This window comes from Lutra lutra, chromosome 2 (genome assembly GCF_902655055.1).
Source record: "Lutra lutra chromosome 2, mLutLut1.2, whole genome shotgun sequence".
NCBI classification, from domain to species: Eukaryota; Metazoa; Chordata; class Mammalia; order Carnivora; family Mustelidae; genus Lutra; species Lutra lutra.
In genome coordinates, this window is record NC_062279.1 from 139315557 (window position 1) to 139335288 (window position 19732).

General features: G+C 37.9%; 1 protein-coding gene across 1 annotated transcript in view; it reads right to left on the reverse strand.

The window, feature by feature from the left end:
- Positions 1-19732, reverse strand: part of INPP4B (inositol polyphosphate-4-phosphatase type II B) — an 832665-nt gene that overhangs the window by 40707 nt on the left and 772226 nt on the right. The window contains 2 exon segments of the mRNA XM_047718523.1: positions 11290-11444; positions 15366-15478. Of these exon segments, the coding sequence (XP_047574479.1) occupies positions 11290-11444; positions 15366-15478 (268 nt within the window).

The following is a 19732-nucleotide window of genomic DNA, read 5'->3' on the forward strand; positions in this document are numbered from 1 at the left end:
TGAGAATCTGGACAAGTTCTTGGGGGCTGCTGTTACTGCAGGGCTGGGAACCACTCTTTGAGGATCAGTGCATAGACCCTATGAATAACGGCAAAGGCTGTTTCTTTTGCTTTCCTCAGTATGGTTCGAGGAATCACACCAATGCACAGTTTAGTACAAACAGGTTGATGAGACGCCATTATGACAAAGAAGGTGGTAGCAATAAGCATAGTTCCTCTGACAATGCCACAGCCCAAGCAACAGTTACTTTTTACTGATCCTTACTATGTAACTACATTACTATGTACTCTGTTATGTGCTTTTACGATCATTTAATGTAATCCTCTCAAGAGCCCTATGAGTTGAAGATGCGGGGGAAATCAACACTGTCATAGTTAAACTTTATCAAGCACTTACCTGATATTCCTGTTACCAATTTCTTCATATACACTGTTTCACTTTACGCATAACCCAAAAGTTCCTAGCATTTCCTTCTCACTGCCAAGAAGTGGAGAACCAGGCCATCTATGCCCAAAGTCCTTCCTCTTAACTACTGAACTACACTCACCACTCTTCACCAAGCTGGCTTAATTCTTAGATTTTAAAGAATTCACAGCAACGTATCTGCCAAAACAATGCTATGATACTTGAGAAATATCACATGTGCTTTTTTTCCTACTATAATAAACTACCAATTTTCCAAATGACATGCTTTATAAATTACCCTCTTGATCTCTGTAATGATGTCATTCACACTCATCTGAATCCTGATAGACTCAATGAGTGGGAGAGAATGGGGTGTAATTCCACACAATATATTTTTGCTCATAGGACTTGAGGTAATTATCCTTGGGCATAAATCCATTACGCCGGACATTTGAACTTTTCTGTCATTTGTGATCTTCTGATCAGGAGAAAAGTTTGCAGCATTTTGACTGCTATTCCATAAACCTATTGACTCCCAATTTAGTTTTTTATTAGAGAGTGGCCAATGAAGACCTTCAGTTTGTTCTCCTGGGCTAAAGACTGGAGCATTATAAGAAAACATAAGGTTAGAAGGAGGGTTGAAACCTTTCTATGACAGTGTTTACTCAAGTAGACTAAACACACTGATGAAGGCACATACTTTTACACAGTACACTGACGATACATCGATTTTAGCAGTTTTGGATTTATTCTCATGGGTGTTAGGACAAACATAAGAGGCATATCAAGTCCATGAATTCATGAATATCATACCTTAGGTCAAGGTTGAAGGTAATGATTATTCAAGTGACACTGGTGGAAAAAAAATTATTAGGTGCTTTAATGATTGGCTGAGATTTGGGAAGCATTAGTATATGGGCACAAAACGCCCTAACAAATTTGTCAACTTTAAAAGCAAGCAAGGTCTGAGATAGAGCTGTGATATTTGTTTCAGATCCACGTGTGTAATCCTGAGTTATTCCTCTCTTGGAAGGGGGTGTGTGGGTTGAGCAGTATGTGACGACACCCACTCACTTCCTCTATTCTTGCATATCAAGTTTCCAGGAGCAGAAACAGACTTTCTAGATTTTGGCCTGTCGGAATGATGTGGTTTCCACATATCATTCAGGTCTGAACCACCTGCATCTCTGGCTTTTTAAAGACAGCAAGCCCTTTCTAGGACTAGTCTCTGCCACACCTCATTTTTCAAGTGCAAAAGCATCAATCACCTCCCTTTTTGCCTCTGTATGTGTGTGTGTGTGTGTGTGTGTGTGTGTACACACGTCTCAGCTGCAAGTCTCCATCTCTTGTCCAAATTGGAGCACTAAAATTTCGCATATTATGTCACAGGCTCCTGTCAAAACACTCCATTTCTCTGTCCAAACCAAAGAGACCCTTCTGGCCTACTCCACTGTGCTTTTTTTTTTTTTTGGAAAAAAAAATAAACAAAATGAATGAAAAATATTTTTAAAAACTATCATTCCTGAAGCTCTCTTACCTACAACTTGACTTAAGTACAAAAATCAGTATATAGGCTAGAACCCTTTCTTACCTAGAATTATATGCAAACCTCCAATACACAAAACATGTAATAATAAAGATGAGATGCTAGAAGTGGAAACACAGATGGCCAATCAAAGAGGTTCAATATCACTTATCATCAGGAAAATACAAATTAAGCCTAGATACCACTTTTCATCCATCAGATTGGTAAAAACCTGTATAGTGCACATATTTGGGCATGTGGAAAATGGGAACACAGGTGCATGGGTTGAGGGATATAAATAGTATAGCTATTTTGAAGAGCAATCTGGTAACATCTAGTAGAAATGAAAATATAAATATCTTACCAACCATTTCACTTTTATGTTTGTTATACTGGAGAAATTCTCATACTTGTATTCATGGATTACTCATATGAGTATGGCTACTGCAGTGTTGTTTGTAATAGCAAAACATCAGAGACAACCTAAAATTCAATAGGGGAATAAACAAATTGTGGTCTAGTCATATGAGGGAATACTACATTAAAGGAGATGACTAGAACTATGTATGAATGTAGATCTTAAAAAAAAAAAAAAGCAAACATGATACCTGCCAAAGACAATGAGTTGTTGGTCTACATAAATACAAACACTCAACAAATGTAATGAATTCACAAATAGGACCCTTAGCTCACCCACTTAGATATTTCTAGTCAAGAACTCCTAACTCCTCCTTGCTGCTTCCCTAAATCATATTCATCCTCAAGATACAGCTCAAATCCTACCTCTCCCAGGAGCAGCCCTGCCCACAGTGATTCCTTTCCCCTTCTGATCCACTCTGGTAATAGAAGTTTTAGGCATGTGGCCTCTCCTGTCTCATAACTATTCTTGTGGGCATTAACAGGGGTTCCTCATATAGATTGTTTTATATAATGCTTTATGCATAGCAAGAATTCATTGATTACTAGTTCCTATTCTTATTACAAATGTATTTTGCCCTTTGTTTAACACGGCACTGAGCCGTAGAAGATACTCAATAAATGTTTACTTTGGGCTCTGAATAGGATGATGACATACTCCTGTTCCTGATATATTTGGCCATCTCCTGAGGTGGAGTCCTTGGCTTGTTATTTATTGGATATCCTAACTCACTAGTGAAGTCTGTGGGTGTTTGAGGTTGGACACGTGCATGTTCTACTCCCTGAATGCTAAGGCACTGCTGTCCAGGACGGCATATGATCACTAACCTTCTTGTCCAGGCTTGGATGCTCCTAGATTCTCCTGTTACCACTGGCAAGTTTCTCGCAAGGTATCCAAACCATCTAGCCCATGGTCACGGATAGAGAGTTTAAGCCATTTAGAAACCAAGTATTACTCTTGGGGCTTTTTTCCTAAGACCCTAAAGACCAGGGACACTTCTCAACTTCAGGAGTATCAGAGGAGGCACGGAGGAGAAACACGGGCCAAGAAAGAATAGGCTGGGCAGGTGGTGATGGGACGAGCATGAGGAGCAAGCAGACTGCCTAATACCACTGGGCACAGCGACTTTCAGTTAGTAATCTCATTTAACACAACCACCACAGAACAGAGAGATCATTACCCCCATGTTACAGATGAGGAAACTGAGGCCTGGAGATCAATTTGTCCAAAGATGTATGGACAATGAGTGTAAAAATTAGGACTCAACCCCAGATCTTCCTGACAAAAAACTCATGTTTGTGGCAGAAGTTAAATCTACTTCAATTAAATTCATTTATATTTGTTTCCATTAAACTACACACACACACACACACACACACACACACACACACACACACACACGTATATATATTCCATCCACTTATATTTCTAGGCCCTCAGGTGATAATTTCAAGAATTGAAAGAAATGACTTGTTTGGGAAGGTATGTGCAAGGCAGGTGCTCAGATGACAAGCACAGGGTCTCATGCCACTACTAGCAGAAAATAAATATTCTACACAAAACAAATTAGGAAGAACTAGACCTCCAAATCACAACTCAGAATCAAAATAATATGACGCACAATAAGCGTATAAAGAAGATTACCTAAAATCGGCACATACGTTTTATTCAGGAAGTTGAAAGTTTTTCTGTAGATCATTCTTTGATTTCTCCAACAAGTTCACCCTTTGGTGGTTCATCTGTGGATATCTTGTTAAAAGATACCTGATTTTTTAAAAAGTGTATTCTTTGCCACTATCTTTTACCTTATTGGTAAACTGAAGCCAAAACATCCTAATGGGGTCAGTGTTCACATGACTATTAGCAACCCTACGAGGAAGGTGACTCCACCTAGGCTTGTTGCTGTTATTCGTTACAGAAATGGACTGAGGGATGCTGCAAGTACACTACTGAAGTTCTCCAGGGAAGAGAGAACACTTGGTGCTAATGGAAAAACTGTTCCCGCTTATGCTGATCTATATAAACACAGCCCTTTAGGGTAGTCAGGGCATCACTGAATGCTTCAATTACCTCTGCCTACAATGCTTATTATTCACTTCAATTTTTGAAATAGCAGAGAATATGAAATAATGGCAACTTTTCTCCAGACCGCACAATCCAACAAAAGTAAAGGAAAACAAGATGAAGTGAAAACAAGACCAAGGAAAGAAGAAGTAATGTTTTCTATTTTAACACGAATGAACTACAGGACTCTAAAGTAAAGTCCACAAAGAAGTAAGCCATGAGGGGAGTCAGGGTGGCTCAGTGGGTTAAAGCCTCTGCCTTCAGCTCAGGTCGTGATCCCAGGATCCTGGGATCAAGCCCTGCATCAGGCTCTCTGCTCAGCAGGGCGCCTGCTTCCTTTCCTCTCTCTCTGCCTGCCTCTCTGCCTGCTTGTGATCTCTGTCTGTCAAATAAATAAATAAATAAATAAATAAATAAATAAATAAATAACATCTTTAAAAAAAAAAAAAGGAAGGAAGCCATGAGAAAAAAAACCTTTACTGATATCAATTGGTTAAGGGTCACTTATTTATAAAGCAGAACATTTTATCAGTTAGGCAATAAAAACAAAATAAATTTCAGGTGCAACATGTTGAGAATGTGCCATTCAACAAGATAAAACTCAATAAATCTGATGGGCCTTCTAGTCTTTCTCTTATGAAGTCAATATTTACTAAAATGGAGTGATGAAAGCCTCGTATCTAAAGGGTAACAAATGGTTGTATGCTGAAATGAACCCTGATTAATCTTACTAATGGCATATCAACTATCTTAATTTTAAGGAGCTATTGTAGAATGACAGATTGCAGAGTAATGTAGCATAAGGAAAATAAAAGTTACAGACAACTGAGCAATATGGTATCACATTGTTACATTGTAGACACACATAATCCCGGTGTTCCTGTTAAGGGAAATAAGACTGCACTGGCATTGTCATTTTCATTTACTTTTTAGTGGCTATTAAATTTCTCAACACAATCATTTTTGATAAAGCATGACATTATATAACCCAGTCAAATTTTGTATTTTAAAATCCATTCCTAATGATCTATTAATGAAATATAAGCTTAAAAGTCCTTGCTAAAATTGCTTCCCATAAATGTACTGGGACAAAATGGTTCTTAGCATCAGTGGAGATTCCATAACCAAAAACTGAGAGCTAATACTGCACTATCCCTCTCTTTTAAAAAAATCTGTTAATTATGCTGCCACCATTTTGTAAATTTCCATTATAGAGGATTCAAGGGAAAATTTGTCAATACATGTACACTTCAAAACTCATGGAAAGGATAGATATACCAGGCTTATAGTCTTACCACAAAGCCAAATAAAATAAAATAAACACTGAAGGGTAACAGGTTTAAATGAGTTCTATTTCAGTCAAGGGGTCCTCCGCCTGGCCTCCAACCTGGAAGCCGATTTGGGGCGGGACTCCTGCCATTCAGCCCCCAAACCCCCCAGGGTTTCTAAGGAGGATTGAGAATCATTGTTTTGTCTTGCAGTATAGGCAACTACTAAGAGTTCCTCACAGGGCCAGATCTTCCTAGTTACTCTGCCAACTTGGCTCATCTGAAAAGGCCTTTGGGCTACTTCAGTCAAGCAGACTGTACCAGAGGCGCACGTATCAGGAGTGTGGGCCTATGGGTAATAACGGCTCTTTAGGAAAAGAGAATGACATTTTTGAATATAGTACAAAGGGTGGATTCAGACAGTGAGTTAAGGTAGGTTTTTTGTGGCCTGTGTGTTTTCAAATTGGTATCAGAACCTCTCCAAAACCTTCAATTTCATCTTCTGGAATTTTGCTGATAAATATGCCACAACTAAATAATAATTTCATGTTTAATTCTAAATGCCTATGTATGCACAAAACTTCCTAATATAGGTGACCTGAACATTCTAGAAACCTGCGTTATTCATTCATTCATCTATTCATTCACTGAATACTTATCAGGAACCTATCAAAAAAAGAAAAAAAAAAAAAACCCTACTATCACTAGGCACGTTCTAGGTACCAGAAAGATTGCAGTGGACAAAGGAAAACCAAAATACCTGCTCTCATGGAGCTTATTCTGCCAAGGGAATTTCTGACTAAGCAGCCAAATGAAGCTTTACTTGTTTCTCTTTATTACATTTCATTTAACCATAAATAACCTGAAACTTAGAGAAGCACAGTGCAATAGAAAAATTTAATACAGTTAAAGAAAGAGTAAAACCAAAAAACAACAACAACAAAAAAAAACAAAAAACAAAAAACAAAAAAGAAAAAATACCCCAAACCAGCAATGATATTATAACCTTGGTGAACTTTAAAAAAATACCGAGCAAATAGCCTGAAAGATGGTTAGAATAATTCAAAGGTAAAATAAACAGCAACTGATGTTAAATAAAGTGAAAAACCAATATTTTCAAAAGCATAAAAATCAAAGCCCTTTAAAACACTGATTTTTTTAAAATCTAAGGTTGTGTCCCAGAATATTAGTAAAGTTCGTAAAAAATTTAGATCCCTGGATCCATCTCAGATCTTCCCAATTAAAAACCATAAGGTGTCCAAAGATAGTTTTAAAAAGCCCCAGAAGCTGTCTGAGGCACATTTTAAAGCCTGTATCTGAGGGTGGGATTTCCTACATGGCAGACCGAGAGTTCTACAAATCCTTTCTCCCAAAAACCTATGAGAATGGAAAACACGGTCAAACCCCACCATTTCAGGACCCTGGTAATCAACATAAATCAAGCAGCAAGCTGAGAACTGTTGCTTCTTGGAAAACTGCCCACAGTGAGTAAGAGGAGGGGAAATGTGTGCTCTTCCTGCCCTAGCCCAGCTCAAATTCTGCTAGGGTGGGCTGGCAGTGCGCTGGACTGCCCTGAATGCCGACAGCAGGAAATGCCACGCCCACCATTGTCTGAGACAGCAGTGCTCTTCCAGGCACTCGAGGCTAACAGTCAGCCTCCTGGCTAGCCTGAGATAGCAGTTCCTTGGGGCCACTCCCAGACAACTAGCTGTTCATTTAACCAGAGATCATGAAAATGAGAGCTCCATGGAGCTCCACGGAGGGTTTTGATAAACTTTCACACATCCTGGCCAACTAGGAAGACCTAACAGGCTGGTGGAAATAAAAGGCAGAGCAGGTTTGAAAACTCCTAAATTCTGAATATGTTCACAATCCACAATGCTCATCGAAAGGGGTTGGAGGCTTTACTGGATTGAGTTGTTGGAGTGCAACCTCTGGCTTATCATTGGCCACTGAACTATAGAGACCCCCCGGAAATAAGGCTTAGACATGAAAGCAAGAACCAAATTACTATCTCGAACGTAACTGAAAACATAATTTAAAAAAATAAAAAAGACAAAATTGTTACGTGGTTGTGAAAAACAGAAGGCAGCAGAATGACACATCCTGTTTGGACTGTTGTTCATTTATTCAACCCTTGTTTTATTTGTTTTACTCTGGACACTGTACTTAATGCCCCAGTACAATGGTAGACATAATAGATAAAGTGGAAATTAGATAGTTCATATTCTAGAACTAGAGTCTGCTCTTCAAAGTCTCAGGATTTGGGCAGATTTCTCTAGTCTTATACACAGTCTCAAATTTCTAAAAGGACATGGTTTTTAATGATTTGTAAGATTTATATAATACACTTGACCTTTGAAAAACACAGGGGTTAGGAGCACAGATTGCCTACAAAGTGGAAAATCCATGTATAATATTTGAATCCCCCAAACCTAACTAGTAATAGTAATAGTCTACTATTCACAGAAAGATTTACTGATAATATAAACAGTTAATCAACATATATTTTGTATGTTGTATGTATTATATGCATATACATATACGTATTATGTATATGCATATAATACATAATGTACATATAAAGTAAGCTAGGAAAAAAAAGGTTATAAGGAGAATCATAAGAAATAAAGTGCATTTACAGTAATGTACTATGTTTATTTAAAAAAAGTCCACAAGTAGACCCATGCAGTTCAAACTTGTGTTGCTCAAGGGCCAACTGTATTTAAGTAACAGATTTAAAAGAGTCAGATACATTACCAAATAATTTTAAGTGATAGTATTTTGTTTCATTTGATACCAAGAAAATAATATTAAAATATAACAAGGGCGTCTATGTTCCAGCACTGGCTCTGATACTTTTAATACTATTCTGTCTGAATACTAATACTATTCTGTCTGAATAGTCTTTGCCAAATCATTCTATAGCTCAGCTTCCTTGCTGATAAAGTAAAGCAGATCTGACTAGATTTCTAGAGTGACTCTTTGACCCCAGCTCTATGACTCAAATTCTAAGGTCTTCCATAATTCACATTAACATAAAATACTTACAAGAAACCTATCCAGGCTTATTTTAATTAATACAATTCATCCGTAATTAGCATAGCATTTGTAAACACATGCGCACTTCAAGGTAGAAGATAAATAACTATTTTCTTTAGCACATAAAGCATTGCATTTGAAACCTTATGTATAAGAACTGGCAGTCGACTTCATTTTAATATATGGTATTTGAGTCAAAACTTGTCATAATATATTCACAAAGATTATAGGGATCATAGCTGACTAGATTTTATTGCACCTGGAAGATCAGAATGTTAACATCATGACTCTTGATATTTATTTTTTATTTACTAACAAATATTATACAGTAATGACTGTGTAATCACTTTACATCTAATCCTCAAGACACTCCTAAGAAGAGCTTCTATTATTATTACATCTGTTTTACAGATAAGGAAACTGAGGCATCAAGAGGTTGACTAACTTGCCTAACGCACTAAGAGGCATTAACTTGCTCATGGCTGGGGACCTGGTGCCTCAGTGGGTTAAGCATCTGCCTTTGGCTCAAGTCATGATTGCGGGGTCCTGGGATCGAGCTCTGTTTCCAGCTTCCTGCTTTTCGGGGACCCTGCTTCTCCCTCTCTCTGTCCAATCCCCGTTCCTTCCCCGCCCCCATTCTCTCTCTCTCTCTTTCAAAAAAATAATAATAATAATAAGTAAAGACTTAAAAAAAATCTTGCTCATAGCTAGTAAGTGGCATTTAGGCTGCATTAAAGCTCAGGTCAGCTGGCTCCCAAACCCCACGCTCTCGTTTACTCTATGTTTCCAGAACTCATAAAACAAGAGGCTTGGACTGAAATACAGAATATCCAAAGAAGGAAATGATGGCAGTTATTAAAGGAAAGGACAAATCTTATTTCCTTTAAACACATGCACATATATGCACATACACGCAAGCACACACACACACACACAAGCCCTCACAGCCTCATACAGCTCTCACACATTCACAAAAACCAAAAGATAAATTTGACAGATTTGAAATTTCTAAAATACATATATAAATATATATTTTCACTCCCCAGAAAAGTGGTGGTATGGAAGTTAAGATCTTCAGTGTTATTGGATTAAAATTTTTAGACCCTACCTTGTTTAACAATCCAAACATGAACCCTATAAATCTTGGGTTGTGAGCAAGTATGTTACGTAGATAATGTCGATTCTATAGAACTTTTATGCAATACCACACGATCTGGTTTTATATTTGAACATGTATATGATAAATGTGCCTTTTAGTCACCAAATTTGAAAGATTCATCTTTCTAATTTAAGGGTCTTCTTTTATTTCTGCCTTAAACAAACCACAATTACAACTTCTAGATAATTCATGTTTGTTGAATCACTGTAGTCCTCTGGTGTGTATCTGGCCTATAACATCATTGTGCCTGCTCTCCCCACTCTAGTACCTTTGTTCCAACCATAGTGACATTTGTATTCTTCTTCTGTACATTAGAAGATTTCAGCTTCAGATTCTGAATTCGTCCTTTAGTGCTGAGAGGTTATTTTTAAAATAAGTTTTTTATATCAACCAAATGCATTTTATATGGCTGAGATGTTCATGTCAGGCCTCTAAGACATCCTTGAACATTTATCAAAAAATCATGATAGTACTCCACTCAACAATGAAAATGCCGAGAGACATGAAATGGGGAAACAGAGAAAGCTCCAGAAATCTCTCATGTAGTGCGGAAAGCATGCAGGCACAGGGCAAGTACAGGCAAGCGTCCAGTCCCCACTGAAAGACTGCAGCCATTAAAAAAAAAGGGGGGGGGGCTAATGATATGCCAGATAAGAAGCAGTTTTCTCCACAGCATCACAGGACATTCCTTTCTAGAAATAGAGAGCCTGTCCCATGCTATCTGGTGTGCTTCTGAGCCAGTCTTTGCAGCAAAGAGGACAATTTCGTTTAACTTTTTAATTAACATGTGTCCTTGCTGACAGACACTGTGAATGAGACACTTTTTCCTTCCCATTATGGCTTAGACTTTAATTACTGTGGAAATGAATCAAGAGACATGACTTCAGGCATAACGTTCTAAATGTCGGCAGAGTAACAACATTAATTCTCTATTCTAAAGTATCCTTGTCATCCCATCTTTATGATGGGTGATGTGAAAATAATTTTAGGAAGGAGGTGACCGACCCAGAGACCTTACAAGACATTGGGAAGATCACCTGTTAGTTGTGGTTAGGAGACATTTTCTTTGGATAATGGCTGAGTTTTATTTTGTGTATAGTCATAATTACTAATATACAGAGAAATTGTTCAAGCGTTATACATGAAAGGACCAGGGCCCTTTGAAACTTGGATCTAAATGAGTTAATAAGCTATTATCAAAATCCAGCCACGTTCTCTTTTATTGCCTAAAATGAGTAGGGGGAATACTTAACATTATTTTATCTTTCATGCCATGAGCTATGAGCCATGGAAATGCAGGGAAGTCACTAAATATTTAGTCTGCCAGTAAAATATGTATTTGGAAAACAAAAGACCCCAAACTTTAAAATGTCTTTAAAAGAAAGAAAGTTGAAGACATGCGGGCTACCTTCTCATACAATCCAGGGCTCGGATAAAGAAGTCCTTGTGCAGCTGGTGCTCATCTCTCAAGATGGAGCACTGTTCAAGGGTCACCGACATGGACGTCCTGTCCTTGGCACTTTTGCAACAGGTGAAACGAATACCATTTAGTTTGCGACAAATCTGCAACACAGATGTACAAACAGTTTATTGCTCATCCGCAGATGACACTAAAGTGTCGGACTCACCTAAACACTTCTTATCTAAACACTCCAAGTTTATGTTAATTTATGATCATCAATGGGTTCAATCGGCCCTAGCGAGTGAAAAACATTATCGTTTCATTTCAAAAGCTAGTGGAACAGATTGAATTTATTTAGTTCTTTGTACGTGAAGTGTGAGGCGTGGGGTTGTGGCAGCCCTATGAGATGGTAAATATCCAGCAGAGGCAGCAGGGCTCCCTGAGGGGGTCGGGGTGGGGGGCGGGTGAGCCAGCCCTAGCCATAGTGGATGACAGTAAAGTCACAGCTTAGGAGCGACACCTTAACTGTGAAGGAAAAATACAATTGTATTTTCTGGATCAGACACTGGTTTGAATCCAAAATAGCTAACATCTTCCTACTTTGTCTTTAAGAATCCTTTGGGAGTTTGGGCTTGAGGCTATGAGTTTCAAACATTTACATGACACTAGTGTAGCAGTTAGTGAACCACTAGCCACTCATCAATGCAATGAGTAAGAATAAGGACAGCAAAGGGTCACTGTGAAACGCACATATGCTATACCAGGTATAATGCTAATAAATTTCATATAGATTCGCTCTTTTATTCATTTTTTTAAAGATTGTATTGATTGATTGAGAGAGAGCACACGTGCACATGCGAGAGGGGGAGGGGCAGACGGAGAGGCAGAAAGAGAGTCCCAAGCAGATTCTGAGCTGAGAGCAGAGCCGGACATGAGGCTCCATCCCACAACCCTGAGATCATGACCTGAACCGAAATCAAGAGTTGGATGCTCAACCAGCTGAGGCCCCCAGGTGCCCCTAGATTTGCTCTTTTAATAACTGCACATGGATCCTGGAGGAAGATGTAATCTTTCTTATTTTACAGATGAGGAAACTGAGGTTTAGCTCAGTTAAATAACTTGTGCTCAATTGGACAGAAAATGGGTGCTAATATGGGTTTGGCCTAATGCCAAGGACCAAGTCTTTAGCTTCCCTTCTATTCTGTTTCTTTTTGCAAATTCTTTCTTTTTGTTATACCAATGTAATTCAAGAGAAAAGTCTCTGAGCCATAATAATCCGTTGTCTCATTGCCTTATGGTTAGCAGAAGAATAATACCATTCCTTTCTCCCTCTCACTTCCCTGTCCCATGGCAGGGCTCTGATATGAGAGACCAACACTACATTAGTATCAATAATCTTAATCAACATGCACTTAAAATAAATCTAACATGATATGATAAAGTCTTATTTTATTACCTCCCATCAAGGAGCCCTTAACAGTTAATCTGCTTTGATGAAAAGATACACTAACACAGTTTATCAAGGGTTTTTATCATGTTTTAATTGTGATTCTGATACTTACACTAGGATTTACAAGTCTTTATTAGACCTTTAGTACTTTCTCACTATTTCCAACATAAGTGATTAGAGAAATACGATAGCATGGTTTCACCATAAAATCTTTTTTCATCTGGAAGACTCTAACCTTTTCAAATAAAGACTATTTTGAAATTTTAATATAAAACAAAAAAGTTTTGGCTATATTCATAATAATGAAATATTGACTTCAATGACCACTTATGAGATAATGATTTTTTTAAACAATTTTTTTAAAGATTTTATTTATTTATTTGACAGACAGAGATCACAAGCAGGCAGAGAGGCAGGCAGAGAGAGAGGAGGAAGCAGGCTCCCTGCTGAGCAGAAAGCTCAATGCAGGGCTTGATCCCAGGACCCTATGATAAGACCTGAGCCGAGGCAGACACTTAGCTGAACCACCCAGGTACCCCAAGATAATGATTTTTAAGAAGAATGAATATTCTTTAAAATGTGTTGTCTCTACTATATGCAACTATCCTACTAAGGATGTTTATTATTCTAAATTTAACATCAAGAGGATCATCAACATGATTTAATCAGAGGGGGCAGGTTGGGTCTTCGTTTCCCTATTTCTATAGTTCCTTTGAGCCTTATGAACCTAACATGCTTGACTGGCATGTGATCTCTTTAAATTCTCATTTTTTTATTTTTTAAAACTCAATCAAGGCAAAAGCAAATAGTTTTGTATTTTTTCAATAGAATGTAAAATATTAATACAGTAATATATAAATAATATTTTTTAAAAGAGAGAATGAAATAGAGACAAATAAAAGCTTTTTAGAAAATGTCAACAGGAATTTCTGTATTTCTTCACTTTAGAAGTCCAAGTCCTTGATTTACAAAGAGGATATTGAAACTGAAGCATCAGCTACAGAAATGCTGTAATAATAAAATCAGTGTTCCTACATAATGCTAAATTTGCACATTATGGGTGCCATGTATGTGTCAAGGCAGTCAATCATCCATTCCACAGTTAAGGTGTGAGAAAGCCGTATTTGGTCAGTGTTCAAGTTTCAAAAAAGATTTTTCAGGAATAAATGAGATTTATGGGAAAACTTTTAAAATATATTCAAATGGTAAAACTACATAGACTAAGAGAAAGTATACATTTGTGTTTGAACACGTATATCCTTCATTTATCCATTGACACGACTTCATGATATGTATAGCGGCATAGGTATATGTTCCTAAGTTGTCAGAAAGCCTTGGTAAATGATCAAATTACCTTCCCATTATCCCATTATTAGTAAAATAGCAAAAATAGCTCATGACCTACCTTTGTGAAATTTTTGTGAGAATTAACAACCATAGCAGTCTTTGAAGATATAAAGAGCAGCCACACTAGGGGAAAAAACTATTAAAAACAACCCTCCTGTAATGCAGTATGGGGCTAAATGGGACCAGGGTAAATGAGCTGCTGAAAGCAATGTTTCATATTGTTACTTTGATGTTCTTCCCTGGGACTCCAAGAGGGCATGAAGGGAAGCTAAAGCAGCTTTCTTCTGCCTTGTTCTTGGTGAATTATTTTATATAGACTCATGGTAAATTATCCATTCCTTTTTCCCAGAAGAGAGTAAGTAATATTGAATTATAATTGAACACTGGTAATAGGGCAAGGCTTTGTTTTAAACACTATTGATACAGAGTGAATAGAGTTTTGTCAGGAGATCGGAGACTGAAGTCCAAATTACACAAGCAACACTGTACAGGAACTACAAATATGGCATTCAATATGGTCGTCATCATAAAGATCTCCAATGTGGACCTTCTCCTATGAAAAAAATCCTCTCATTAGGAAAGGATCTTTGGGTCTGAACGCTTAACAAAATTTGTAAGTTCACGTGCGCTATGCCTGAATGGTTGCCAGGTAAGAGTTCAGAAATAACAGGTAGTATTTTTCTCCCTCACTCCACTAGAAACCTGGGGTGGGAAATAAGGCAGAACTTCTGCCCTGAAGGTGTCATTAAATGAGAAAGAACCAGAGAAAATGTAGCTCATTACCCCAAGAGCAATCCATCAGTAACAAATTCTATGCTAATATCTCAATTAACAAATGCATTTACAAGCTCATTAATTGAACAAGATGTCCAAGAGCCTTACTGAGGCTGTGAGTCAGAGATCTGATAACCACATTCTGTTGCCACCATATGTCTCTAGAGCAGCACTTCAAAATCCTGATTGAAATGGGCGACTGGCATCACAACATGTAATATCAAAAGAAAATCACAGACACTCCATTTTAGCCACAAAGTGTCAAACGACATCCAGAATATACAGGAAAAACCAATAGGTAATTCTTTCTCGTTGAGTGCACCTTCTTCTATCTTGTGTTCTAACATATTGATAGAACTACTGACAGCATTGAAAATACCCAAACCCCTGGATAATGGAGAATAACATCTGGTAACCCCAAGTGCAGAGGTTGGATGCTACACAGTGACACTCCATGATGTTGGCTGATCATCATGGTGACAGGGGAAAGACCTGGCTGGAGAATGCTTACCGTTGCAGCCAGCCACATGATTTCTACATTCTTTCTTTTTTTGGCTTGGATATTTTGATGGAGATTTTCTAGTAATCCTTTTAAATCATTTTGTTCTTGAAAATGTGAAATGTCTGGGGGAAAAAAAAGAGAAAGAAAGGGAGATCGTGTTAGTATTAAGCTGCCTATGGAGATTTGCTCAATATATGTACGAATAGAATTTCCATAACAACAAATAGCATTTGGAACAGAGAGTATCTGAGGATAATCATATTTATTAATCTGAAGATAATCATAGTTATTAATCTCTCCAGCTTTATTTTTTACTTAGAAATATGCCTCAGTCGCCTCCACTACCTATTCTGTGCTATTGTGGTAAGGCCAGTTTTCATATACTATTATTTTACTAACAAGTGAAACATTTTTTTTTTAAGATTTTATTTATTTATTTGACAGAGAGAGATCACAAGTAGACGGAGAGGCAGGCAGAGAGAGAGAGAGAGAGAGAGAGGGAAGCAGGCTCCCTGCTGTGCAGAGAGCCCGATGCGGGGCTCGATCCCAGGACCCTGAGATCATGACCTGAGCCGAAGGCAGCGGCTTAACCCACTGAGCCACCCAGGCGCCCCGTCAAGTGAAACATTTTGATAATGGCTGCTGCCTCCCTTCAACCAAAGCATGACATAGATGAGACAAGAGATATAATTTTATATCTTACTATTACCACTTTCTGCTACTAAGTAGCTAGTCTGAATCAAGAGGATATGTTAAACTGAACACGTCAGGAGTGGGAGAAATCTGAAGGCTCAAATAAAATACATGGAGCCAGTTTCTCAGCAAGATTCCTTAACCTCAGCACTATGAACATTCTGGCCTGGATGACATTTTGTTGCAGGGAATGGACCTATATTCTGCTTTGTGACATGGTAAGCAGCATCAGTGACCCCTACAATTTAGAAACCAGTAGTACCCTTCCTGCGACAATCAAAAATGTCTCCAGACATTGCCAGATGTTCCTTGAAGGCAAAATCTATCCTGGCTGAGAAGAACTGCTATTAAGGAGCACAGATAAGGCATGGAAAGAGGGAAAATATGAGAGGTGATAGTTAATTACATGAGATAATTAGATAGGGAGCAGGAAATGACTGATTGCTCAGATCTCTACATACTCATAACTAAAGCATAGGTCACAAATGGCACACGTTTTGTAATAAAACCTAAGGCAATGCACATTATGACACAAATGTCCCTGACACTTGGCGAGATGGGGTCAAGATCAGAATATAGATATGGAAACAAAAAGTCTTTCTAAGAGAGTTGTTGGATTAATGCTGTACAGTACGAAAATGTGCTCTAATGTTGAATCCACAACCCAAAGGATGAAGAATTCCTAAGAGTGTTAATTGAGGCTGGAAACAGGAGAAAATCTGTAAGAGTAACATGGACTGTGTGTAGGCTCTCCAGTAACAGTGAAACAAAACTGATATATTCCTGAATCAGATCTCTCTCTCTCTCTCTCACAAACACACATATTGTGCACACACACAAACACACACACACACTCACACATAGCACAAATAAGCTGTAATCATAGCGTGACTCTGTACTTTTCAAAACTGTACCAGAGGTTTCATTTTATTAAAATAATACATCTGAATTGTTCTTTACTTTAGCGCCAGAGAGTGAGGAAGTATCCTGATGAACTATACTAGCAATCTTTATCTGCCAAAGAATGAAAATGGTTGGTAAAATAAAAATATCCATTGAAAACAGTTATATATCATCTTGAATTTCATAACCACAGAATAGGGGAAGGTCGGGTACAATCGAGATGAATTCCTATAGTAGGGCGATGAGATTAAAAATACCTACATAAAATATATGCATGATTCCACTGTATTAGTTTCTAAATGGAAAAACCATCAGGAGTCGAACCCTTATGATGTAACTATAGATGACTCTCTTAAGAAAGACAAGGTTTGACTAAAAACATCACGTTGCTTGATGGACTCTCTGATATACAGAACGTTTAATAGGACACAGTCCAGAGACAAAGGGAAGAAGGCATAAGGGAATGCCTTGAAGAGAGTTACAAAACCAGCTCAAGACTCTACAGCTGGTCAAAGAAAGTAAGGACAATAATGCTACTTTTTAATTCATAGTCAGAATAAAAGGAACAGGAAGTCAGGTCTACCATCACTATTTTTAATGAACTAAAATTTAAGCAGCCATTTAAAATTATGTACGGGTATACCATTAACAGGGAAAGTGTCCTTGACATTGTTGAAAGGAAAAATGTCAATATCAATGAAATGAATTTATTTGTATCAATGAATACAAATCTATGAATGAATTTATTTGTATAACATTATGTGTGTGTGCGTGTGTGTGCTTACGTCTCTCTATAGGCATGTAGGCAAAGAGAGAAATTGGTCATTATTAGGCTATAGGATTTAGAATGATTTTTCAACTGCCTTTTCATGTCATTTGAGACAATTTAAAGTAAATGTGTGCTGTTTTAAAGAATAAAGTTATTTTGAGAAAAAGGGAGAGCACAGTATATGCATAAGAAAAGGAAAGAACTCAAATTCTTAGGATACAAAGAGCTGACCTCAAAGTCTTCACAGTTCAGTAGGGGAAGACAGATTTTTAAACCATCATTAACTATAGTAAAGTGTACTGTGGGCTATGGCATTAAATAAGTAAAAATAATAATAGAGACCCAAGGGAAGGAGTGTGCCATCTCATAAAGAATAGTTGGGTAGGGAAGGGTTTCTAGCAAAGATAACGCTTCGTGGCTACAGAAAGCATTTGAGGCCCAGGGAAAAATATCAGCACATGCATGGAGACATGAAGCAGTACTGTCAAAGCAGGGAGCTCATGGTTCACTATGTCCTTGCAAGGCCTGGTCCCCGAGGCAGGAATTATGAAGGGTCTTCTCTGCTATGCTGGGAAATCTGGGCTTAATCCTAAAAAAATAGGAGCAACTAGGAATTTTAAATAGAGATATAACTCTATCTTAGAGGTCTCTGAGGTTCTTTCTTTCTTTCTTTCTTTCTTTCTTTCTTTCTTTCTTTCTTTCTTTCCTTCTTTCTTTCTTTCTTTCTTTTTTAAGATTTCATTTGTTCATTTGACAGAGAGAACAAGAAAGAAAGAGAGATAACGAGGGGAAAGAGCACCGGCAGAGGGAGAAGCAGGCTCTCTGCTGCCCCTGGAGCCCGACATGGGGCTTGATCCCAGTATCCTGGGATCATGACCTATAGGCAGACACTTACCCGACTGAGCCACCTAGGGGCTGCCCTGAGGTCCTTTCTGAAGTCACCTGGTGTAAGTGGCTTTCAAATGTTTTTGAAAGGAATACGGAATAAGAATTTCACCTGCAGGGACGCCTGGGTGGCTCAGTTGGTTGGATGACTGCCTTTGGCTCGGGTCATGATCCCGGAGTCCTGCATCGGGCTCCCAGCATCATGGGGAGTCTGCTTCTCCCTCTGACCTTCTCCTTGCTCATGCTCTCTCTCACTGCCTCTCTCTCAAATAAATAAATAAAATCTTTAAAATATATATATATTATATATATATAATATATATATACACAGAATTTTACCTGCAGCATTATGTGCACACGCACAGACACACATGCCCTTCTGTAACAAGAACTTTATGAAATAATATTTATCCTAATTGCAGACACTGTTCCCTGAATATATTCCATTCTATTCCATGTGATGGTGACCATCATTTTTATTATTATTGTCCTAACCCTCAAAATTGACGTAACAACCCGGAGTCACCATAAAAAACTTGCAAATTACTGACTTAGGGCAACCCCATGTCTAAGATGTTTTGGTGACTTTCCCAGGGTTCATAGTCAGAGGAAGTAAAAAAAAAAAAATCCAGTCTCCAAATTCCTACACCAGCAATTTCCCCCAAATCTGTGCTAGGCACCTTCACAATTAGCTGGTGGTACTAAAAGGCAGTTCCAGTAATAACACAATGAACTGGCTTCTTCAGAATTCTGAAACTCCAGAAAAAAAGTACAATGATTTCTTAAAATAATTTAGTTTCATTGTTGACATGAGGATTTTTTTAGATCAGTCATTTAAAACAGACTATAAGGATCTGAAAAAGAAGTCAAATAAATGGTCATCCTTTGCGTATTTCTACTCCATAAAGATAGCACTTTAGGATAGACAGACAGGCACCCCTTCTTCCCATGGCATGCTTTTTAGAAGGAAGATATTTTGATGTTCTTAAAATTTTCAGGCCACTATTTCTATTTCTGTAATGATAAAACTTGCTTTATTCAGAGCACATCTCTAGCAATTCAATTCTTTGGTTGCTGCCAGTTATTTTTCAATCTGACAAAAATCCCAGAGGTCACAGAAATTCAG